At 37.8% G+C, this 26,577-nt stretch overlaps 1 protein-coding gene across 2 annotated transcripts in view; it reads right to left on the bottom strand.

Moving 5' to 3' along the window:
• Positions 1-26,577, bottom strand: part of Pdlim5 (PDZ and LIM domain 5) — a 147,783-nt gene that overhangs the window by 83,859 nt on the left and 37,347 nt on the right. For both annotated transcript variants that reach the window (XM_050160152.1, XM_050160151.1), the window contains exon 3: positions 22,352-22,503. In XM_050160152.1, the coding sequence (XP_050016109.1) occupies positions 22,352-22,503 (152 nt within the window). The remainder of the gene's footprint in view (positions 1-22,351; positions 22,504-26,577) is intronic.

The following is a 26,577-nucleotide window of genomic DNA, read 5'->3' on the forward strand; positions in this document are numbered from 1 at the left end:
GGATTAACTGTGGGTAGTATGTAAAAAAAAATTTAAATAAAAAAATTTAAAAAATATATAAGCTGCATTTGGAGCAAAGCAAGACTTAGAGCTCAATATCATTAGTTAAAAGAGTCTCTACTAATTTCTAGGTTTCCTTTGTTAATAACAAATGTTACTATCATAGAATTAATTATGCACTGCAGAAAATTAAGCTAAAGAAATTTAAAGGGCTGAGGATATGACTCAGTTTTTAAGAGCACCTGCTTAGCAACCATGAGAACTTAAATTCGAGTTCCCAAGCATCTACATCAAAAGTAGGGCACTTTCATGACAGGCTGGAACTTTTGGTGTTGGGAACTATGACAGGGACATCCTGATAGTTTGCTGACCAGTGAACCTAGGCAAAACGACAAGCTTGGTTCAATGAGAGACCCTACTTCAACACAATAACATGGACAGCATCAGACGAAAACCCCAATGTCCTACTCTGGGCTTCATATGTGTGAGCACAGGTGTGCAAACCTACATGTTCATATACATATAATATATACAGCTACTATATCTAGATCTCTGTGATTTTAGCCAATTTCAAAAAACACTATTTTATAAACAAAATCTAAGACAGAAAGCCCTTTCCTTCATGATTCACTCTCTTACGCATTCTTTTTTAAAAAAATATTTATTTATTATGTGTACAATATTCTGTCTGTGTGTATGCCTGCAGGCCAGAAGAGGGCACCAGACCTCAATATAGATGGTTGTGAGCCACCATGTGGTTGCCAGGAACTGAACTCAGGACTTTTGGAAGAGCAGGCAATGCTCTTAACCACTGAGCCATCTCTCCAGTCATCTTACACATTCTTTCATGAGGAAAATTTCACATTAATGCTCCATGTTTACATGAGAACTACATATTAATATATTTACACCTTGAACAGGCAGCTAATTAAGGTATCTTATATGTATTTTCATTCAGATGATAAAAAAATGTTCTCCTACAGTCATATTAATCATAGTCATAAGTCAAAAGCAACACTATCTCTTCAGAGTTTAAATGTTAAGTAGATAATATTTGTGAGGCAGAATACTTTCGCTGGGTGAGGTGACAAATGCCTGTAATCCTGGAATTTGGGAGGGGAACTGAGACAAAAAGATTAAGAACTCAAACCACCCTTGGTTACCAAGCAGGGCACTGCCTCAAACACAAAAACAAGGAAAAGAGCTGGAATTTAGTCTAATTTAAAGATACTAAGTCTCAGATATAATCTATTTTACCATATGGGCTTTTAAACAATGCATTCACCCCCCTCCCATTTTTCCAACCACAAGAACATTGGCCAAATTTCTTTGAACAAATCTCTTAGTAATTCAACGTGAAGACTTGTAGAATTGTATTATACCATCAAGAAACAGTTCACCAAATGTATGGCTTTTGCTGGAAGTGGAGTTATCCAAACTCTGAAAATAACTAACACATAAAATAATGCAACACATAAAAAACAGTCACCAAAATGTCTGTTTTACAACTAAAGTAGTAAAAACGTGTGTCCATAGGTCATCTCAGCTGCAGGAATTAGGTAGCAGCTAAGAACAATGACTAATCTTCAAAACACTCTTCTTATCTAAAACTTGACTGTGCAATCTCTTTGACTACTTAACATCTAAATAACCATAAAAGCACACACAGGAAAAAAAATTACTCATCAGCCTCTTTGAAGGCTGCAGGAAAAACGAAGATTCTTCCAGCTCTACATTTCTTTCTAGAAAACAACTCAGACTCTGGGCACAGGAAGACTTATTTCCCTTTGAGAGCTGACTTCAATCATTACTGTGTCTTTCATCACAGGTCATACATGGACAGGTGACCAATTACATCACCTGTTTGTCAAAATGTTGTTTTATCACTAGAAAGGTAACAAACAGCTGAGTAAGACGTGAGTCTTTTCAAGGACCCTAATATTTCACAACACATGGGACACAGAGTTAGAAGTCTTCAACATTCACTATCTTTGGGATGGATACTAAGTCATCAATTTCAAACTTGACAAACTCAGTCAAGTTTTGGGGTCTTATTTCGGGAGCGGCTAAAAGTCTATTGATTTAGGGATCATTTATAAATTCTTACAGTCTGCCTTTGGCATGTTAACCTAAATGGGAATGTTACGGCTGAGACTTCACAAATGATACATCTATCTAGCAATCTTCAGGAGACTCACCTTTCTGTCTGCAGCATTTGCCAACATCATTGGCAGGAAGGCATACAGTAAACATTACCCAAAAAATGTGAAAACTTAAATAGCTTCACTGAAAAAGAACAAAAAACCCTTTACACTACCCTAACCTACAGAAATCTCTTCTAGTTTGACATCAGATGAGTGTGGCTGCCTGTCGCACATTTCCTTCTCCCCTTAGCTTATATTCTGATCTATGACAGGAGTCCCTCCCTTCTCATGTCCTTTAGCATTTCTGAACTGCTCGTGGGGCTGTGTTTGTTCATCTAAGGCCTTAAATCACAATGTAAAATTCAGGCTTTCTCTTCTCTTAATGACTTCCTTTTCTTTTAAAAGTTCTTTCTACATGTATTTAATTTTATTCTAACCTTAGTCTCAGTCTGGGTGGTGACTTTCCAAGGAAAGTTACTTACTAATCTCATGAATTCCTTTGTATCTTGTATACTGAATATACCAATATATGATGGATTATTTTAGTGAGAAATAATTAAACACCATTAATTTGTAAATTCCTTAACTATTCACTTTTGCACCATGGGTACAGAGAATTTCTGTTGGACACACTTGCATTTTACAACTACAGTTTTTAGAATTCAAAACATTTTTTGAGTTCCAAAATAGCTATTTATGGGCCTACATGTCATCAAAGCTTCATCAGCCCAGTGTCTTAGAGGGATACTTTGAATGATTGCATTAATTAGCCAGTATGGCACTGGAGATAATACACCAAACTACTCTCAGATGTAATAAGGTCTAGAGACAGTCATAGTGTTCCCTTACATATGTGTGTGTGATGTGTGGCAACAAAGCCTCCAAGCACGTGGCCAGCATTCACAACACTTCTGATTCACATAATCTTTACATATAAAATCTTTTGCTTTCTTTAAGTCTATGTGCCGTAACACTTTCTGAAGAGGATTCTGAAAGCAGACGCATGGTCTCAACATGAAGCATATTTATTTACTACCAGGAAGACAGAGAAGCAATGAATCAGTAAGTACTCTCCCTCTCCCTCACTACTCTGAGAGCCAAGATACAGAACAAAGGAGGCAATGGCTACATTTAAGCAGTTTTAGTAGAAATGGTTCATATACATTCTGATTTTCAAAAAAAAGAGACAAAAAAAAGGTCTGTTTTCACCACATTTTCCTTAGTAGAAGGTAAAAAAAAAAATGGTTAAAGAGGTGAACTAAGAGATGTCAAATAAAAAGTTCCTGTTTATTCTCTACCACTGACTCACAGTCCTCTGCTTCAAAAACATGTTAGGAATTCATCTAATCTTCTTCACGGCCGGCACACCCGCTTCCCTGTAAGTCATGCACAGTTACCGATAAACAGGCATTTCTCAGCTCTCCACTTTCCCTATGCAGTGTCCTAGGGATGGTGATCTGATGTCCTTCATCCAGTCAGGCTCTCTATTTTGTTTCAATTTCTTCACTGTGTAAATCCTCAACTTTCCACTGTCCTGGAAGTGTGTATATGAGTTGAAAAGGCCATCTGAGCTGCTAAGCACCTATATAATATCAGTCTTACTATCCTTATTCCTATTGGTTACCCCTCTTAGTTTCCTACATTCTTGACTGCTATAAGTTAATATTTGTATAAAGTATCAGTTATGCTCATATTTGCCCTTGGTCAATTTTATGACACTAGGGGAATTTAATTGGTCTTCATTTGTACTCTGGGCAACATAATACTTCCAAGATTCATACTCACAAAGAATGAGGAGGCTTTATATGAGAGTATTTGGCTATTTGCTAAAAAAAAAAAAATCGCTATACTTTAAAAAAAAAGAAAAGAAAGTATCTTACTTTTCTATAGACATCCCTTATTTACCACTTTCAATTGTAGAAGCATATCCATTAGAGATATTCACATAGTATGAAAGAGGCTTAGAGTCTTTAAGCATTTCTAGCAGGCAAAAAGTGCTTGTCATTTAGATACAAAGCATATTTGGACTCATATACACTGTATATATCAGTAAATTTTTATTGATGTTATTAAGGGATCCCAAATATAAGCCCAACTTCACATATTAAAGTAAAAAGAGCACCAGCTGCTCTTCCAGTAGATCCAGGTTCAATTCCCATCACCCATATGGCAGCTCAGAGGGTCTGATGCCCATCTGGCCTCCATAGGCACTACACACACACAGCTCACAGACATGCAGAAACCCCATACACATAAAATAGAAAATTTAGTTGTATGATTCAAATTTCAAACAATCAAGCAAAGTACTCACCAAATTCCTAGCCTTGTTTCCTGTAAAACTAGATTCACTCTGATTGTCTTTTTTGAATTTTATAATAATTCTTTGCAAATTTCACACAATGTATTTTCATCATATTCATACTCCCTCCAACGCCTCCCAGATCCACTCCCCCATTCCCTACCTACCTAACTCTGTCCGGTTTAATTTATGCTGCCCATATAACTCTTGGGTGTGAGGCCATCCATTGGAGCATGTTCAAACTACTAGGAGCCAAGCCTCAATGAACACTGACCCTCCTTTTCCCAGAAGCCATCTCTTCAGCTAGGGGTGGGATGGCATGCCCGTCTCCCTGCTTCATACTGGAATTTGTCTGGTTTGAGCTTGCACAGGTCTTATGCATGCCGTCACATTCATTGTGAATTCATGTTTAGCTACCCTGCTGTGTCTAAATAGCACCATTTCCTATACTTATCCATTGCCTCTGGCTCTTGTGATCGTTCTAGGCCCCTTTTATGCACTGATTCCTGAGCCTTGGAGGAAGGGAAAGTATTGATGTCCTATTTTAAGGTTGAGGGATCCATAGTTGTAAGTCTGTGTTAACTGCAATCTACTGCAAGAAGTTTCCCTCATGAGGGCTGAGAAATAAAGTAATCTATGGGTACAGAGATAAGTCATTAATAGTTGATTTAATAATACATTCGTTTAATAGAATAGTAGCAGGTTCTACCCTAGGCCTATGGCCACAGGTTCTTGAACCCAATAAGGGTACCCGCTATGGGTTTAACTTGTGGAGTGAGCTCTAAGTAAGATCAGAAACTTGTCAGTACCAGCATGATTTCTCTATGCCGTATCATCAGTTGAGTATAACAAGGGATGGATAATCTTCGCTGTCAACTTGACTATATCTGGAATCAACTAAAACTCAGGATGGGCATGCCTATGGGGGATTTTCTTGCAACCAAGAAATCATAAGGCCAGAAAACCTACCCTAAGTCTGGGCCACACCTTCTGGTGGTAGCCTATATAAAACGATAAAAAAATGAAGCTTTTGCTTTTTTGCCTACTTGATCTCACTGGCAAATTCATCTATCCTGTTGCTGAGGCATTACTTCACTGATATTTGAACCCACTTCTTCTGGATTCTATAGTAGACTGAAAATCAGAAGGTCTCTAGAGTTCTGGTGCTGAGATTTCAGCACCAGATTGGGACTGCTAAAAGCATTCAATCTGATAGACTGAGCCACTACGATATTCCTAACCTTTCTATCAGGAGACAGCATGGCTGGACTAAGACCCCATCTTATAAACTACTATAAATCATTCATATATGTGTATGTACTTCATTTTTATCAGTTCTGTTCCTATATCAGCATCTTCAGCAATAGAATCTTAACATCAAGTTTAAAAGTAGGTTAATGGCCTGGGAAAGAGTTTTGCAAAAGAGGGCCTGTCTAGCAGGTATGGAGCTTTGAGTTCAGTTGCCATCACTACAAACAAGCCCCACACCCCAACAGTACTACAAACTGGAGTTTCCCGATTTAAAAGTAAACAAACGCATTCTAAAAAACTAGAGAAATCTGTTCATCAGGGCCAAGAAATGATGAAGCAGGATTAAAAGTCTGATGTTCCTGATTAGTTTCACTAAACAAGAAAAACAAGTTTGCTGTTGGCATTGCCTTTTCTCCTGTGAGAGTGTGAGAGTTAATCATGGCATATGTTACAGTTGGCTTCAGTTGTCAACGTAACACAAACCTAGTTACCTAGGAAGAAAGAACCCAAATAAAGAATTTCCTACATCAGGCTGACCTATGGGAATTATCTGTGAAGCATTTTCTTAATTAATAAATGATACAGGATGGCCCAGCCCAATGTGGGTGGTGCCGTGCCTAAGCAGGAGGACATGAACTATATACGAAACGTAGCTGAAAAAGCAATGTTTTTCATTGCTCCCTCAAATATCCTCCCTTAAGCTGCTGCTTTGACTTCTCTTGATGATTAACTGTAAACTGTAAGCTGAAGCTAGTTTTAGTAAGCATCAGAGGAACAGAGACGAAAACCAGGAGAAAAGGGAACACTTGTCCTTACATTAAAATATGCACCAATAAATCTTAGGCATGTACGTTCCAAAACAGAAGCAACACCGTCAGTAATGAAAGCTGACCAGCTATGCATAGTGAACTCAGGAACACACTGTGGAGATGAAGTGGGACAGCTCATACTCATGTCTGGCCAGTGCCGGGATTTTCTCACTCAGAGTCTCCTGTAAAATGAGGACGTGACTGTCTAACTTTACACACTGAATATCTGCTCTACTAAACTGAATATATGTCCTACTACAGACCCAAGTATTAGCTCTCTTTCCAGACTAACTAAATTAAAACTTCTGAATAAGATCATCTTGGATTATTATCCACACAGGCCCTAACTAAATTCAAGAACAACTGTCTTTATAAAAGACAAAAGATAGACATTGAAGAGGAAGAGGCAAATAGACCTGAGAGGCAGAAACTGGATTGAGGCAACCACAAGGAATGCCAGCATTAAAAGTATTGGCAAGAACACAGAAGAAAGGGATGTAATATACACTGTGAATGGTAAAGCAAGTTAGTTAAATATTTAAGGTGGTTTCTCAATAATTTTAAAATAAAACTATTAGCTGATCTAACACTTTTACTAGTGAATGAATATATGTGTGTGCATACATGTATATGTATATATCCCCAAAGGAAGTGATCTAAGTATAGTAACACAATATCTGTATCCCATGTTCATTATACCACTATTTGCACGGCCAAGATAGGAAATTAATTAACCTGTTAATCAATGAATGAAAGCATCAAGAAAAAGTAGTACAAAAACATCAAAGACATCTTCATCATCACTTTAGCTGTCATCATTTTGGTGCCAGAAATTGAACCCAGGACTTAAGTATTTTGGTAAGCACATACTCTACCACTAAGCTTTCATTAAAAATAAAAAAGAGAAAAATATATAATTTATACTAATCGAGAGATGCAAAATTGTTTTAGATACACTAAAAGAAAATATCACTCGCCGGGCGATGGTGGTGCACGCCTTTAATTCCAGCACTCGGGAGGCAGAGGCAGGCGGATCTCTGTGAGTTCGAGACCAGCCTGGTCTACAGAGCTAGTTCCAGGACAGGCTCTAAAGCCACAGAGAAACCCTGTCNAGTTCCAGGACAGGCTCTAAAGCCACAGAGAAACCCTGTCTCAAAAAAAAAAAAAAAAAAAAAAAAAGAAAATATCACTCTTCACACATATAGGCACAGTCCACAGAGCTGAGCTCACAGAAGAAGGTACAATGATGGTCATTAGGGGTAGGGAAGATGGGGAGTCTTTCGGGAGGCAATGAACAAAGGGTACAAAATTTCAGAGGAATAAGTTCAAGAGGTCTGTTGTGTAAGATAGTAATTATGGCTAATGACAGTGTATCATGTTCGTTAAAACCACTAAAAGTAAAAACATTTTATAACATGGTCATTATAGTTGAGAACAATGTATTGTATTCTTGAAACTGCTTTTAAAAAATAGACCTTCTTATTCATTAGTGCGCTCCATATGCGGGTGCCTGTGGAGAACAGAAGTCCACCACAGGTGTTTCTCTGATATGGTCTCTCAAGAAACCTAGAGCATGTGGTTAAGAATAAACTTGCTGGACAGTAAGCCCCTAAGGCCCTACCAGTGGGTTATAGAAGCGAACTGCCGTGCCTTTTTATACAGTGCTGGGGACCCAAACTGGCCCTCCAACTCATATGACAAGCACTTTACCCACTGAGACATCTCCTCAAGCAAAAAGTCGATTTTAAATGTTTTTACCACAAAAAATTAATATGAGGTCATACATATGCCAATCAGCTTAACCATAACTCAAAATGCCATGTTATATAAATTATACAATCTACAAAATATTATAAGTTCTCTTAGTGGAAGAAGAGGTACCAACACCCACCTGAAAATGAAAGGGCAAGGAAGAAGTCTCTTCCCATGGAAATGCAGTGCCTTGATTTCAAATTTCTGGACTCACTTGACATGAGACACAATAAATTCCTATTGTTTTCAACTTCTCAGCCTGGGGTAACTTATTCTATGGCCACAGGAAAACTACTCTAGTAACCAAAAACTGTTGGGAGGATTTGATGGGATAGCATGGTCAAATGTCCTTATATATAAAATAAACAGCAGTAACTTTACTAGTAATGAATGATCCTATGTAAGAGGCCTGCCAGTTTATATACAAATATAGCCTCTTGTATTTCTCAGAGGTAGAAAATATGCTTCTTGTTTTTCTATGAAATAAATTTTAAAAATTATACTTCATTTCCCAATAAATGCATTTCAAATTAACAAATAGTAATTGTTATATTTTGATATATGATGATAAATAATCCCTTTCTATGATTTTACTTATTTTTGTCATTTCTACAATGAGATCTATACTCAGCTCAGCAGATACTCTAGCAGACAGTAAGTGTGTAAGGAAGGCGGAGCAAACACTGAAATGGCAGGAATAACCTTTGCCTCCGCAGGAACTAGGTCACAAGGCAGATGTTAAGGAGGTTTTACAAGATAAGATCCTTTCTTTTTTCCTAAGGATAAGATTCTGGAAAATTGAGGAGGGGTCTTAGGTGCTATGAAGCATTCTGCACCTGTAAAGAGAGAAGATTCATGGCACTAACGAGGGCCAAGGTGTAAGATTAAGTATCTCGTCTTGTATTAAGGCTGGGCAAGGCAACCCCAGTAAAAAGAGTAGGGTTCCAAAAGCCAGTAAAGAAGTTGGAGACAACCCTGCCCCACTGTTAGGAGTCCTCACAAGAAGATAAAGCTATACAACTGTAACATATATGCAGAGCTCAGTCCCATGCAAGCTGCTTGGTTGTCAGTTCATAGGGTGAGGCCCTATGAGCCTGTGTTAGTTGATTCTGAGGGTTTTCCTGTGATGTTTTGTTGTAATCCATGGGAGGCCTGCCCTTTTCTGAATAGAAATGGAGGAGGAGTGGGGGAAGGCAGAGGGGAGGTACTGAGAAGGACTAGGAGGAGAGGAACCCAGGTAGAGGAAAGGACCAGGAGGGGCAAATGCTGTTGAGATTTCTAACCTAGGGGAAAGGGCAGCTAGAGAACCCACTAGTCCATATGGATGTATCTCAAATACTTTCTAAGAGTGCAATGGGAAGACAAGCATAACAAAAAAGGAATGACACCCCCCCCCCGGAAACTGCTGTCATTCAGTCTTCTCACACTGACATGGGACAGGGCTTGCAATCACACTTGTCCTTCCCCAGGACACACTCCTATAAAGCAAGACGAGCTCTTTCCTTTCTCTGTACCTGAACAATTAAAGCAGCGCCACACCAAGGACAACTTGGCAAGTATCTGTTAAAGGAGTGTTACTAAGAGAGAAAACCAAAGGAAAGGGCAGAGTAGTTTTAAATGTAAGATATGCAACAGAAAGAGGTGCACAGAGACAAAGATCAGCAGAGCTGCGCAGCAGAAAGTCACTCAACCTGTTCTGGGCCCCGACCCAGCCATCTGCAACAACTCCCACTCCACCCTGATCCAGCCTTTGACAGTTCCTACCTACACTTGTGAAACTGGCTCCACAGTCTTTTCCTTCTCCACCCTGCTCACTGCACCAAGCAGAATGCCTGGGCTTTAAATCCTAACTGTGTAATACGCCGATTACTTAGGCACCATCCTCTTCCCTTTTATCGTTTCAGTAAGTGAATAACAACAACAATAACAGAAATAGCAACTGTATCTCTAATAGTTCTTGAAAAAAATGAAACGAGACATGTGTGAGTGAGGGAGGATTTCTGACTTGCTCTGAGCTACCAGTAATAAATACCAATCACCATTACTAAATATTTGGTTGACTTACTTATTTGTCTGCTAGGCATTGAACCCAGGGCCTTTCTGCAACTCTATTACATATGTATGGTTAATTCAAAGTTCAGACACATATAGTACTGAGAGGACATATTGGTACCTTAGTGGCCAGTGGTGGAATGTGGACACTCCACAAAAGGAAATTCAGAAAAATGAGCAATCTAAGGAAACACTGGTGCATTTAATAGTCATGGTGTTTCGCGATACTAAGGAGACAGCTTTAAAAACACTGTAAGTGAACCACAAAACACATGGAAAAAGCAGCGGATGAAGGTCAATTAGCAGGCATGGCACAAAGGTCAGGTGTACAAGGCTAATGCCTGTCTGCTCTTCTTTGCTAATCCTCTGCCTAACTCCAGCTCCATGGCTTGTACTATGACTGAGCTGTCACATAACCAGAAGCAAGTTCAAACTTTTCTTCAAAGTACAAACAGAAAACAGTGATGTGGCTGGTGCTGTTTCTTCTAAATCTATGAAGACTTTATACATGGAAGTGGTCATGCTTTTTCACTCAACTGAAAAGCTACCTCATAAGAAGAGGGCATTAAAGCTGCTGGACCTCATTCAGCAGTCTATTCACTGGGACTATTGAGTGAATGAAGGAGGTGATGGTGCTGTCAGATTTTTTTTTTTTTGTAGAGCTTTGTGAATTTATTCTGTAAGCTTCTAATTAAAATTTTTCAAACAGCATCAACTCCTTTGCTAGTATTACTGATGCAACTAAATTTTAGTAAGTCAAATTACTGGAAACTTTGTTTCCTTTGAGATATATTTAATATCAAACTATTTATTGTATATTTTGAAGAACAAGCATCATTTGAAACACCTGTACTTTTCAATTTCTATATTTAAAGAGACAGGTGTTGGGTGGTGATAGAGCATACTTTTAATGCCAGTATTTGGGAGGCAGAGACAGGCAGGTCTCTGAGTTTGAGGTCAGCCTGGTCTGCAGAGGAGTTCCAGGACGGCCAGGGGTACACAAAGAAGCCCTGCCTCAAAAAGACATTAAAAAAAAAAAAGACAGTGTAGTAATATAAGAAAAATAAGTTACATTAGGGAAAGAGACAGGTTGAATCCTGGTTTGTATACACATTAACTACTATAAGGTAGCATCTGTCATAAATGTTAATAATAAGATTAAATGGCTAATGTATATGATGTTCTTAGCTCAATATCTTGGAAAGACAGCTTACTTCTTTAATATTCCTCACTTAGTGAATTCTTATGCTACACTAAAAACAACACAAAGATAGTTTCCAAATATGTTCTCCCTTGCAGTTCAGAAGAAAAACCAACATAAAAGTTCTTAGAAACACAAATATTGTTACAATTAATATAAGCATTCCCAAAGGAATAAACAAAAATGAAAGAACTTCTCCATACTATTAAAATAAACAGTAAACATCACACAGCAAGGGAATTTACATGCAAAAATAAAAAACATCACAGCAAAATTCCACAACTAACTTTTGATGCCTTAGAACAAATCTTTGACAAATTACAGTAAACCAGGCTTCGCATTAAAAAATGAAATTTATGCCAACATTATAGAGTATTTGAAATCTGGAAAAGACTTATTAGTCTTTATTTTAGTACGTCAACGAGATTTAAATTCTTAAGTGAGTCGGTAAGCTAACTTTATCTTTCAAATACAAAATTTTTAGATTTTAGAATCAATTTGACAACCAAAAATATTTTCAGATAGCAAAAACACATGGGACTAATAAATAATTTATCATTTCAAAGTCTGGTGTACATAACATAATTCCAGTAAAACAAGAGGATCTGGAAAGTCCCTTACGTTCATTGTTACAAGATGAGTTTCCCAGGAAAACAGTACAAAAGAGTCAAGATAAAGGGAACTCGACTTTAATAGGAGGATTTTAATTCAGAATTATCAACTGAATGCCTAATATAACATGAAAACAGACCCTTACTGAATTACCCCCCCCCCAAAAAAAAAACCCAAAGTTCATATTGATTTCAGAGAAAGATTGCTACTGGGGATCATGGAAGAAAACAGTAAATATAAAAAAGAACCAGAGTCGCCAGGCAATGAGTTATAAAGCTGACTTTTTTTTTTTAAATGGAGGCAAATTTAGACAAGTTTGACAGTATAATACTCTGCCTTATTTGTGTCTAAAACAGCCACTCACTCCTTTTTACTTTTCATATCCTATAAGCCTGCGCTATTTCAGTCTTTCAAACTATAATAGCAACAGCAGCCACTGATAAACAATTGGGAATGGCTTGAATTTCAACTCTTTCAAAGGCTCCTTAAGCTATGGGCAAAGATGTTTATTTGGAACTCAAAGGAGACTGCTGTAGTTAAACATAGAAGAATGGCCAGTCTGTCTCACTACTAACTTCCCATGAAACACTTCTAAATGTATCAGGCAATTGCAGCAAAAATTACTGTATTGTAAAGCGTGGCATTCTCTACAACTCAAGGCAGTAACTACATAGCAAGTGTCTTCTGTTTCAACCAGAATGGCAGGCAGAGAACCCTCCTTTCCATACAGTAAGAATGGGAGCGGCTCTTTTCACCTGAAATCTCTACTGCTCCTTCTACATGAGCACCTCCAGGAAGCCTTTCGTCTGAACAGGATCTTGTGCTCCTTGAGCATGGGGCACATTTTATGACTTATCCCAATGAAAACATTTCTATGTTTCTTAAAGGAAAGAATTACAAATCGCTATCTATCCTTTAACTGCCAGGCATGAGGTAAAGCTGATAAAAAAGTACATTTTTAAATGAACGCTGACATTTTCCAACTAAATCTTAGTATTAATGGTAGTGTTGATAAACACTAGCCCTTAAAACAAAATTATTTCTAAATACTTCATAAAAGCACAATCCAGAAGTGTGAAGTTAGAAAGTTACTTGAGTTCAATGTTACCTAGGAAAATAAAGAAAATACAAATGGATTTTGTATTCCATAGAAAAGTAAAAAAATAAGAAAGTGAAAGAACAAACGTCACTCTCGACTCTCCGTCTGGACCGCAGTGAAAAAGAACTGTCGCTCTACCGCTCCTCTGAGGAGAACAAGAGGACTCAGCCGAGAAAACAAGGTGTGTCCTGGCTTCTCTTTGCATCACTGTTTCTCCCACCAGATGGGACATAAACCATTGGTGAGGACGACGATCATGAACCAAAGCAGCAGTGAATGAGCAGCAAGCAAAGTGTTTGCAACCATACACTCTTAGGGAAGGTTTCAATTAAAAAGGCATTTGTGTGAAAATTAAAGAAGCCTATCTTCTAATATTCGCATCTTCCTTTCTCAGAAGTGCCTGCCAGCTAAGTTCTTTCATTTTCTGTTTTCCTGCAGCCACACCCATGTTTCCAAGAGACCAAACAAACACGACTTCCATGTAATTTTACAGTGGACACCACATTAACACGCCTCAATTTAAGACAGAGAAAAGGAGAAAGAAACACCTGATTTTTTGTAGGCTCTTTCTATATATTGTTGCGTTATAACAACTCTGTAAAGCAGGCACTATGTTACCCCATTTACAAATAAAAAAAAAAAACAAGTTTTGTTTTTCCAGACTGGGTTTCTCTGTAGCTTTGGAGCCTGTCCTGGATCTAGCTCTCGTTCTTTAAATGTATTTACTGGGGTTTTCCCCTAGAGGTTTATAATAACATTGAAATTTTCTTCTTCTGAACAATAAATGACAACATGCTTAAAACAACTGCACACTTTCAAGATGTGAAGTTCATGTTGCCAAGTTTGAATATGGTCAGATGGCTCAGTGGTTAAGAGCACTGCCTGCTCTTCCAAAGATCCTGAGTTCAGTTCCCAGCAACCACTTGGTGGCTCACAACCATCTGTAATGTGATCTGGTGCCCTCTTGAGGAAGAGACCTGGTCAGTTGTCCTCATCAATTTAGACCATGAAATCTGATATACGGACAAGTCAACAGAACTGCCATATACTGGCTGCCCATACATGCTTCAGCATTGCCAGGGCATAAATTTCAACTCATTCACTATTGATAATTCAACAATTGAACTACATTGAACTTTCATGTTTATTTCCAACAATCTTTATAACTACTGAATTAAAGAAAGAGACAGATAAACAAGATGACATACATTTTTGTCTATGTCTCACTAATAATAACTTTTCTGGTTATATTAAGCAAATAGACCTTTAAAAGATACTTCTAGTTCTAGAACACATCTCTACTCATAGTAACATATAAAAAGCCTACTTAAGCCAGGCAGTGGTGACTGGTGCCTTTAATCCCAGAACTCAGGAGGCAGAGCCAAGCGGATCTCTATGAGTTCGAGGACAGCCTGGTCTACAGAATTAGTTCCAAGACAGCTAGGGCTGTTACACAGAGAAACCCTGTCTCGAAAAATAAAACACTAAAAAATAAAAATTTAAACTTTAATACAGAAATAATAATTTAGCAAAACAGTCAACCAGGGAGAAAAAAATAAATATATTCAAATTTAGAATGGGCAACCAAATACACAGAGTCACCACCCAGTACTCCATCTAATGGCTCACTAGCCTATTTGTCTGTAGAGTCCTTTTAAACCAAAGGATGTAACTGGGTTCTAATCTCTACAGAATACTGAACAGTAAGAGAAATGAAAAGTACTCTTTTCAGAGAAATGCAAGTGTTTTCACGTGAAGGACTCAGCTGTTTCTACTGTGCTTCTGTGCCACCTTTTAAAGTATACATGAGGAATTCATCTAATCATCGAACTCATTGCTACAACAGTTAAGTCTTTGCTACGACAGCCAGGCATGGTGTTACAGGTCTGTGATCCCAGCAAGGCAGGAAGATCCTGAGTTGAAGCCAGGCCTAGACTCCACAGTGAGACCCTGTCTCTTAAAAAAGAAAAAAAAAAGGCAGAGAGGGCTGAGGTATATAGCCTTTGAAATGGCTTTATTAGGCAAATCAGATAAACTCTCTAAACTATGAAAAGTGGGCATGCTAACACCGACCTTGACTGGACTGACTTAAGCAAAAAGTGGTTGTGCATGAAAAGTCATTCACAAAGCAAACGGCCACAGACGCTTACACAGCCTTTCCCGTCGTGATGGTGCTAAGGGTGGGGATAGAATCACAAAGTCCCTCTGAAACCCAGCCAACAAGCCAAGCCGATGTCAAGTTGCAGAACAGGTACCAGGAAGACATGTGAAGTGACAAGAAGAAAACAGGACCTGGCTTAACATTCTTAATCCAAATACTGCAGATACAGAAGTGAAAACATTTGATTTTAAAAACAAACCAACTTTGTAACTTTCTAAAATCCTACCTCCATGCTCTTAGTGAAATAAATGTGGAGCTGAACCAGTACAGCTTACAGTAACAGGGTATTAAGCAATCCGGTAAAACAAAACAGAAAATGACTAATAGCTTCAGTCTGGCTACTTTCTCTTTTTTTCTTGTAACTCAATGTGCCTGTTAAATTATTCCAATCTGTCATTCATTAATAGTAGTTACTGGACCGCTGACAATTTTTGAGGTATTTTTTTTTTTTAGGATATAGACCAAAGAGGCAGAAAAAGGGTACACCAATATTTTTCAAAATTCAACTCTTCTAGACCTTTCATTTCCAATCAGATCAAGTTATACACTAAATGAAATTTGAAGAAGAAAAACAAAAGGCAAAAAAAAGAACCTCAGACATACCACCGCTAATGAAAAACAAGGAAGAACAAAAAAGTCATACATGAATTTTTCCATGATTCCAACAGGCCTAATTAAAAAATAACAAATAAGGATGAAAGTGTATGCTACCCTCTGAAGATGAAGTGCTATCTACATCTCTATCTGACGTGCCTTTCACCTCCAAGTCACTTTGCTATCCTGGCACAGTGGAAGAAGGCTCCGGTGAAGAATGCCCAATTTCCTGATCCTCTCGGCCAAGATAAGCAAGCGAGGTTGGTGTGATCAGTGGAAAGCTCTAGGGAACTTACCCTTTACAGTTGAAAAACCAGAACAAAACCCAGACATTTTACTGCAAAAATGGGATTTTGAAATCATGTATGATCTCATTTTATAGTCAAGAAAATTAAGTACCAGTTTAGTGACGTTCCCCAAATCATACAGTAAGTTAGTAGCAAGTTTATTATTAAGGCCCCATGTGGAGAATTATTGCAATGTGAAGCAGTTTAAAGTCTTACTCATAGAACCTAACTTCATTTAGCCAATAGTTACTTAAGAGCACTGGAGTGTAATTTTCTTTACTTGTCAACTGAAATAATGCTATTTTAAAATTGATCTACTTTGACTTAGATAAAAACAATAAACAAAGTGAATTTGGTATTTTAAAATAATCACTTCTATTTGCCTGATTACTCTAATTGGAGAAGTAATTTTAAGTAGAATCTCATAATGCAGTGTAATATTCTTAAATTAGTTTAAGTCACAAACACACACAAAAAATGAATAAATAATTCACCCACTTCTGGGAAAGAAAATTAAAGTCTCTCATAAGTTTATACATTCATATCTACAGTAGAGCAAGAGTCAAGTGTGATTGTTTTAGGTTATTACAGAAACACAATGTTTACCTTATTATGTGTTCCAAAAGTGGACAAGATATGGAATAACAACTACAGACCAATCCTATCAAATAAGAATTCTTTTGTATTCTAAATTTTAAATTTTATTTAATTTCTAAACTTTATTGTACAATAACTGAGTTTTAACTTTATGGTGAAATTACTTTTTAAAAATACACTTCAAAAATTAGTGAATATATAATATTTAAAGCCAAAATTTTTTAAAAATCAACACACAAAATTTCTGATAATGTTTTTAATTGTGATCTCTCTTACATACACACACGCAGGCATACATGTGTGCACGCATGCTCTGTAGCATCTTGGCTAGAGGTCGAAATCTAGCATCAAGGGTCTTAGTCTACTAGTAAGACATGAGAAAAGCGTGATGTCCTTCCCTCCAGCAGCCTCTCTTTCCATTATCAAAGTCACTTATCTCTCATACTCTGCTCTAGCAGTTAGAACTTTACAGAAATTTTCATGGATTTTACTCACATAGAATAAAAAAATTAACTTATATTTGCAAACATATAATAACCCCCAAAGCCCTACAGGTTTTAGCTACGTCTGCCCACTTTTTACACTCTGACTTCACCTTTCTCCTATGGCCTTCACTTACAGTGCTCTGAAGAACTAATGTCTTGTCTTGTCCTTCTGCCTCAGTTAACAGGAGCCCCGAGGCCCAATAAGCCAGAATAGCTCTCCTCAGTACGGTTTTAAATAACAACCCCTTTGCCTGCCCTTTCTATGTCCCCCAAATGCTTTTTTTCCTTGCTGGTGCTTATTTCAATCAATGTATTATACACCCAGTTTTCTTGGCTTTAGTCTGTTTGCCCACTGATGGTACTATAACGGAAGAGATTTTTGGGGAGTCTGTTGTGTTCACTGTTCTGTTCTCAGCGTCTACAATGATGCCTGGATTATAGTAAAGCTCAATAAATATATGTGGAATAAATAAATAATTCTAAGTTTGGTAAGTAATGCTGACATACCAATTGATTCACTGTGTATTTAAAACACTAAAGTATACAATATGTTATTATCAAATACAAATAGTACTAAAAGCATGGTCTTGCTTTCAGAAAGTCTAAACAGAGAAGAACTAAAATGCATGGGATAATTAGCTTAACAACAGACAGTGCTAGGTGTGACTATTAACTATTTAGGTTTATCTGTAAATGATTCATGAAATTAGCCTGGATATTTCAGATTGTACCTAGTATGCAATTAAATGCATAAATGAGTAACATATACTGTTTCCTTCAAGTTCCGCGGTGGGGGGGGGGGGAGGAAGAACAGGTTGCAGCAGTAGGAAGAGATCACAGACAAGGTGCTAGTGAGTTTTCATTCAACTTGACATGCAAACTGGAAAGAGAAATCCTCAATTAAGGAACTGCCTCTGTGATGGTTTGAAAGAAATGGTCCCCATAGGCTCCTAGAGAGAGAGTGGCATTCATTGGAGTTGGGCCTCTGTGGGAGGCAGTGTGTCAAGGAGTGGGCTTTGAGGTTTCAAATGCTCAAGCCAGGCCCCGTGTCACTCTCTCTTCCTGCTGCCTGCCAGTTTATATGTAGAACTCTTGGCTTAGCTTCTTTTCCAGTAACAAGCCTGCCTGTGCCTTCCCGTCATGCCGATCATGTACTGAATCCATGAACTATAAATCACCCCAATTAAATGCTTTCCTTTATAAGAGTTGTCCTGGTAATGGGGTCTCTTCACAGCAATAAAATCCTATGTAAGACAGTCTCCATCAGGCCGCTGGCAGTGCCACCCTGGCAGGTGCTCCTGTCTGTAGAAGAAAGAAGGCTGAGCATGTCATGAGGAGAAAGCCAGCAAGCAGCAGTCCTTCGTGGTCTCTGTTTCAGTTCCTGCTTCCAGGTTCTGGCCTTGAATCTCTGTCCTGACGTGTCAAATAAACCCTTCTGTCCTGGAGTTGTTTTGGATCAATGTTTTGTCACAGCAACCGAAAAGCAAACTAGCACAGCAGGAGATGAAGCTCCAAGCAGGTTTTGTAGACATAATAGCATAGGCATTGGCAGCAAACAGACAGAAAGAATTTGATGAGGCAGCAAAAAGACATGTGAGGAACCTCTTGTCAAACAGAACGGAGGGCACTCAATAATGAGCAATAGTGATCAGAGAATACAGGCTAACCCTAATAAAACGAGAGCATAACCTTCTAAGCAGGGGCCTCAGGTGTGGGCAGAAAACTTACAATAGGCTGCTGCCAGGCCTGTACATCAGCACACCAAAGCCCTAGGGCTTCCTTCGTTGCTCCTAAATGTCCAGGGCAGTAACTTTCTGTGGAACAAAATTAAACTACCTTTTAACCCTCCCTTCCTCTCCTAGCACCTCCACGATAGCTACCCACCAAAAACTAACACAGGCAAAACAGGAAAGCAAAGCCCAGCCAGCTCCCTGATTCAAGGCAAAAAAAAAAAAAAAAAAAAAAAAAAAAAAAAAAAAAAAGTAAGCTGCATTTTGTTCCCCAGCTTCCTGCTAGATCCAAGAATGCTGTGGGACAATGGTCATTTATTCTGTCACTTGTATTATTTTTAATAAAATGCTGATTGGCCAGTAACCAGGCAGGAAGTAGAGGGACCAGGAAGGAAGCTGAAGCGGGGCAATGAGAACAGGAGAATTCTGGAAAGAAGGAAACTCAGTCTCCCTTTGTGACCCAGCCGCTGAGGAAGCAAGATGTGACTGCCTCACCGAAAAAGGTACCAAGCCACATGGCCAACACAGACAAAAATTATGGGCTAATATAAGTCATAAGAATTAATTAACAAGAAGAGACTGAGGGACTGGACCAATCAGTTTATAATTAATGTAAACCTCTGTGTGATTCTTTGGGACTGAATAACTGCGGGACCAGGCAGGACAGAAACCTCAGACAACACAAGAAGGTAGGTATCCCTATGAAATCGCACCTTTGTGCAAGTGAGCTCCTCCTGCCTCCAAATCCTGCTCCACTCGCTGTCTTGTAAGTAACATTTAAAAGAAGACTCTTATTGGAAGAAGTCTTATTCTGACACTCTGATTCTAGGAAAATAGGACTAAGGTGAATCTGCACAACATTCCATATTCACAAAAAAAAAACTGTTTATTAAAAAAAGGAGTCCCATAGCAAAATACCATTGTGGTAATTCAGTATGGAAGAAAAATTAAGAACAGTCTGACTCGTAAAAAAGCAGTTAATGACAGTATTCAAGTTCAGAATATTTGCTGGGATACAAGAAAAAGAACTGAAAAAGAGATGGGCCATGGTTGGAAAGACTCAATGGCAGTTTTTCAGTGTTGTATTTTCTCTTTAAAAAGCAAAAGCACTTTTTCAGTAGAACTGTCAATGTTATGTCATACACTTTGAAAAACATCCATATTAGGCCTGGAGAGATAGTTTTGTCAACAAAGTAATTGACACACAAGCCAAAGGACCAAGCTGACCCTCTGAACTCGTGAAAAAAAAGCCAGGAGTGATGGCCCATACTTACAATCCCAGCACTGGGGAGGTAAAAACAGGCAGGTTAGTCCCTAGAACTCCCTACCAGTTCAGGTAGGTCTAACAGATGAGTACCAAGACAACGAAAACTGAAAAAGACAAGGTAGGTGGAACCTGAGGGATGAGAGTCGAGGTGAATCTAACTTACTTACACACACACATACACACACAGAGAGACAGAGACATTGCACATACACACATGCACAAATTAATGTCATAAAGGGCTCATATTATACAATATATATTTAGGAACATGAAGAAAATTACAATTAATTAAAACAGAAATCTAAAATCTTATATTCTGGGTCCCTGAATCTCAATGTTGGAAAAAAAAAAAGATAAAATTCAACAGAACAGAACCCCCGAATGTTTATAATATTGAGCTGGTTTTAAGTTAGTCAGATTTTGTGCTTCAGTAGCTTTATTAGAGTTAGTAGCAGACGGCTGGAGTTGGAAATGCATCCAAACAGGGTAACATCTGGTTTTCATCTATTCTTATGAGACTCAGTGTTTTCAAAAGAAAATAAAGCACTGAATCCTAGTTTATAAAAATAAGGAATCTAGTGTCTGGATTATAAAATAAAGAGGACAATGTGAAAACAGGAAGGCTGGTATTAAAAAATGATCAAAGCCCACAAAAGAGCTTATGCAGCTAAATGAACTCAGTTTTAGGGTGTAAGAAGTAGCCATCATCATATGTATGTGTTTTATACTCTTGATATCTCAAACAAACTTAACTACTGTTTCCCTTCAAAATCAAACTTGGTAAAAACGCCTGCGAAGAAAAATGTGTATCTTCATTTAATCAGTAATAATGCTTATGTTGCATGCGTCTATAGATTAGCAGTATGAAAAGAAAACATTAGCATTAGACTGGTTTTATTATTCACAGATTATCTTTCCATCGATTAAAACGTACAGCTATCAAAAATTTATGTATGTATAACTGCTGATTCAGTGGTAGCACTGAAAATTGTCCTTTGCAACTTACAAAAACGCAAAGGTTCAATTGGTTAGACAATCATAACACAACAAACTAGATCTATAAATCTGAGTAACTATAAGTACTAAAAATTTTCCCTGATGCCAGGTGGGGAGGAGGGTCCTGCCTCCCAGAGATGATGGGACAGACTGAGGTGAAGTTGTTTCAGGGGGAGGTATGCTATCACCCACTTAGGGAGGGCTGGGGGGTAATAATCAAAATATATCGTATGCATGCATGAATTCTCAAAGAATAAAAATACTATTATATCCTAGTAGAAGTCATTAAAACCAGGACTTTGTGACCTGGTAATGATCAGGCGCCATCCTTATACATAAAGTTCAGAGGCTGATTCTCCTCCATGCTAAGCCAGAGATGCTGCAGTGCCTCTCACAGTAAATATGAGACAATAACAGGGAGCTCAACTGCATACACCACTGATCCTCGTATCCACGTCTGGTTCAGCGTGGCCAACACTGCTTCTAACAGCACTGTGATACAGTGACTGCAAAGCAGGCCCATTCTTGGGATTCTCAAAACACGGGCTTATCATCATCAGTAAGTGTACAATTTATTGTTGCAGACAGAAGAATTTCACAACAACAAACAAAAAGTCATAATATTTAAAAGTCCAATCTTAATAAAAATGGTGAAAAGACACTAGAGAAAGTCAAACCATACCATAAAGGCCCTACCCTAATATATTGCTCAGAATAAGAAATATTTATCCTACAGTAAGAATTCTTAACCTGAGCCCTACTGAAAGTTTTTAAGAATTCTTGAATTCTCAAAACCATACAAGCAATGTTCATGAAGATGTGGATGATATGAAAAATACCTCAAAGTTTTCATCAATTCACATGCTGCAGGAATATCCAATTGAAGAGCCACTATACTTTTTATTTATTTACCTGAAACAGCAGTATAGAAACTTCTTCTTGCATAGCATGAATCAAACATACAGAAATAGTTTCTCAGAGTTGAGTTCTCTCTCAGCAACAAAATTCATCTTACCTTTGCAGAGTCATATTCAAGGAGCCTGTACAACCCTTAATCTTGTTCTGGGCTTCAAGATGAGTCATTCCATGTGCACTGATCCCATCAATGCTGAGGACCACATCACCTATTCTCACATGCGCCTGTGATGCCTTGCCACCATCTTTCAGCTGCAATAAATAAACACTATTAGAAACATCACTGTTTAAAACACAAGAACACTAATGTAGATAAAATTTCACTTTGTTAATAAAAAAACTGTATTAATATATTATTAGAGCAACATAAAATTATCTTGCTTGATAAAAGAAGTTAAATTGAAATGGTTGTCATGCTTTTTCTTAAATTATTAAAAACAAACAATATTCTAAAAAAATGGTCTCTTATAATTTCGTTATTTATTTACTATGCAATAGTAGTGTGTGATGGTTAAGAAGCAGAAAGAGAAGCAAAGTATCCATGAAAATTTTGTGTTTTAGCAAAAGAAAAGGAATAAAATCTAAAACAAAGTATTAATTTTACACATAGGTTTTGAAACTCTTTAAAACTGTTGCATTTCTGCTTGCACACACACATGAAAGGAGGATCTTGGCATCCTCCATCTCCTGAGTCCAGCTTACATCCGCATTTGCGGATTAACTTCTGTTAGATCACAGGGCCAAGTATCTTTTCTACTGGGTGTGCTTCCTGCTCTAGGCGTCTAACAGAAAGGAGAGGAAATGCATTGATTTGAGACTGCCAGACTTTTTTGTGTATCACAATCCTTAGCCCCCAGTGTTTCTTTGGATACTCAATAAAAATGTCTGAATGTTTACAACATTTAGTTTGATCTCCTACAAGCTGCAAATATATGTGTTTCACTGCCTCCAGAATGTAAATATAAAACTACAATCTGTAGAAAAACAATGCAGTTTTCATAATAGATAGAAATATGAAAAAAATACCAACAAAAGGAACCATTCTAACCATGACAAGCTCAACATTCATTAGTCTAAGCAGATTATTATGATTATTACATTATATAGGTGGCTAAAGACAGATGGACCATGACAAAATCAAAAAGTAACCAGTAAGATGTTATAGCGATCCTATTTGAGACAATAAAAATTTCCAATAGACTGTGACGGCAACTACATAACACTATGAATACAATCAATACAGCCTATTTGTACACTTAAAAATACTTAAGTATGAACAGGAACAGAGATTTAAAAATACAGGTTAATTTAAGTTATAAGAGCTAGTTGGACAAATCTAAGCTAAGGCCAGTCTATCATAATTAATAATAAGTCTCTGTGACATTTTTTGTGAGCTGGTGACCTAATGGAAAACCTGTCTACAAACGTCTTTCCTGGTCTACTGGAGCATCTTCCTGTCCTGCTTTCTACAACCCCAATCAGAGCTCCAAACTCCATCACCACCAGTATGGTGATAACTTATCACTGGCTTCACGTAAGAATTAAGTCCATCATTGTACCAAGAGGCTGAAAGATTCTAAGTGGAAGCCGGGGAAGAAGCCTTGAGTAGAAGGTGGGAGAAGAATTAAAAGTAAAGCAAAGCATGAAACACAGAGGAGAAAACAAGAGGGTACTTATCACAGAAGGTGAAGAGAGAGCCAGGACAACAAGGGAAAGGCACCCAGGGACAGGAAACACACCTAACCACAGACACATATACAAACTATGTAAGTTAAACAGAAGTCCTTCACTTCTTGATAGATGCTAGAAAATTAACACGCATGGCTATAATTAGTATGATTTAGAGCCAGTGTTTCCACAGCTATATTTATATCATTGAAGTTAAGTAGCTTTTTAATTTAGTTAAGAATTTTACGTAATAAAAAATTTTACGTAAGAACCTAAGTAAACTTAAAAACTACAAGTACCTAAACTTTAGTGTTCTTGCAAATACATGGTTCCAGTAGTGTTTGGTCCACAAACTGTTTAAGGGAAGAGAAAAAAGCAGCACTGCATCTTTATACAATTAAAATGAAAGAAAACACCTGCGACAGGCAAGCTACCAAGACAAGATGGATCTCCCGCAGATGCGGGTTAAAAGACTATCTTACCCCTAAAAAGGTCCTCATGACTTCTGAAGGCTGACACTGCCCTGTCACCCCTACCCAGCTAGAGCTGCCAACACTGGAGGACACCTTCCTCACAGAAACAGAGCTTCCACTTAGAAAAACCCTACCAATCCACTCTGAGCACAGACCATCCATGCAGTCTACCTCCCAAGAGTCCCCTTGACAGTGATCTACTCAGCTGCTTAACTGTGCAAGGCCTGGCTACAGTAGTGACTCGGTCTTGAAATTCTCTAATGAAATTTACATTTCCAAATTGGAAGACATGCTCAACAAACAAGTAAAAACCTTTTCTTCCTTTAACTGGAAACTGGGTAGCAGTTTAAAACACCAGCACAGATATGATATACAGAAAATACGTGAAATACATAAGCCCAAGTTCACCGTAGAAATCAGCTTTAAAATAGACATAACAACACTTTGACTTCAGAATTTCACTAAACGCAGCAGTTATCGTTAGTCTGAAGCAAACTTATTTTGGGAAGTGTCCTGTAATGAAGACAGCACGTAGGGAGACATATACCTACATAATGAGACATTACCAAGCCCAAGCTTTCTGCCTTCTGCATATTTTCAACAAACTCGGAATGCTTGGAAACACATGACCCTAGCACCACCAGTATGGCAGGAATGCCAACAACTCAGTAAACGTAAAAAAAGGAACAATAAATATGATAGTTCCAGAAAGGAACGCTAGTTTCCCATGTCAAAAAACCATGAGAACCAAACCATGGGAAAATAACAGCTAGTGTTTTTCTAATGCAATTATGAAAACCATATTTGAAGGGTGTGGGGGGGTGGTAAAAAGTTCTATCTATCTGATGAATAGGATTTTCTTGAGGCAAAGAATTGGAAATTTGGGGATTTTTAATCTAATTTAATAAGTAAGGTTTAATTTTGTTTTAAAATATATTTTCTAATATGCACTATATCTCTTACAGAATTTAAAAATTGAATCCAAAAACATGGGTCTAGGGTGGAAACTTTCTAAGAACCTGTCTCCAGTGCATTCCCCAGGTCGATACTATAATGTAGTTTGTTCCCGCATCAACTCTCAAAAACATGCAAGAATGTAAAAGGCCATTATTTATACCCGAGAACTTGTTTTCTTGCCAACGATGAGTGAATGACACCCTAGCATCAATATCACAAATAAAATGCCAGGTGTTTTATTAGCAGTTAGAGGCTAAAAAGCCAAAAAGAAGCAAAGTAAAAAGTAAATGGATAAATAAAAGATCATTAAGTATTGCTTTAAAAAGAATTCACTGAGGCTTTTCTCAAATCCCAACCTGCTTACTGTCACTCTAATCCTTATTACTCTATCTTACACTATTACAGTAGATTACTTCATGTCCGTCTTATGTTATTGTATAATGTCAGTACATGAATGTCTTCAAATGCTGCTAAAAGATTTTTTAATATGACTGTCACTGGTTTGGAAGCTGTGATGGGGTGGCTGTGGTTTACATACTGGAAGCACTGCTGGCACACTGTCTTCAGAGGGCTTCGTGTGAACCCTCAGATTCCACAAGAACAAGTTTAGAGCAAGGATGGGCACAGCCCCCTGCTTCCCATCTTGTCACATGACTTCCTACTACATACTTACTCACTCACCACATGATGCCATCTACCACACGGCTACCCAGACAAGAAGGCCTTCACTAAGATGTAGCCTAATCCTGAGCTTTCATTCTCCAAAACTAATCCAAGTCTGCTGATATTGGCTTAGAAAAGGACTATATTTTCCTTCATTTGTTGAAATAGTTTCTTAATCTATTCTACCAAACCCAAAAACATTTAAGCATACAAAGGTTCACTTTTATTTTATATCCTACAAATTTAGCCTCAAAGATTTAATGTGTTTCAAGACTATGAACTAAATCAAATTCTGACCTTTATAAAATACCCCAAACCAAAAATCTTGATACAGCAATAGAAAGTAGACTACCAGATGGCTAACTTATTGTATCCCTTTAAAGCTTGAGCTTGCTTTGTATTTGATGCCTTTTTCTTTTAAATAAAATGATTTGGCTCTTTATAGGCTGGAGCAGGAGAAAGGCAGAGCTATGAAGCAATCCCTCACATCCTCACTGAATAAAAAAAAATAAGACTCTGACTCATGCAAGCACTTTAACTATGGGTTCTGTCTTTTGGTTTGTGA

This window comes from Alexandromys fortis, unplaced genomic scaffold, assembly GCF_014885135.2.
Source record: "Alexandromys fortis isolate MF-2015 unplaced genomic scaffold, M_Fortis_MF-2015_v1.1 scaffold_124, whole genome shotgun sequence".
In the NCBI taxonomy this organism is placed as follows: Eukaryota; Metazoa; Chordata; class Mammalia; order Rodentia; family Cricetidae; genus Alexandromys; species Alexandromys fortis.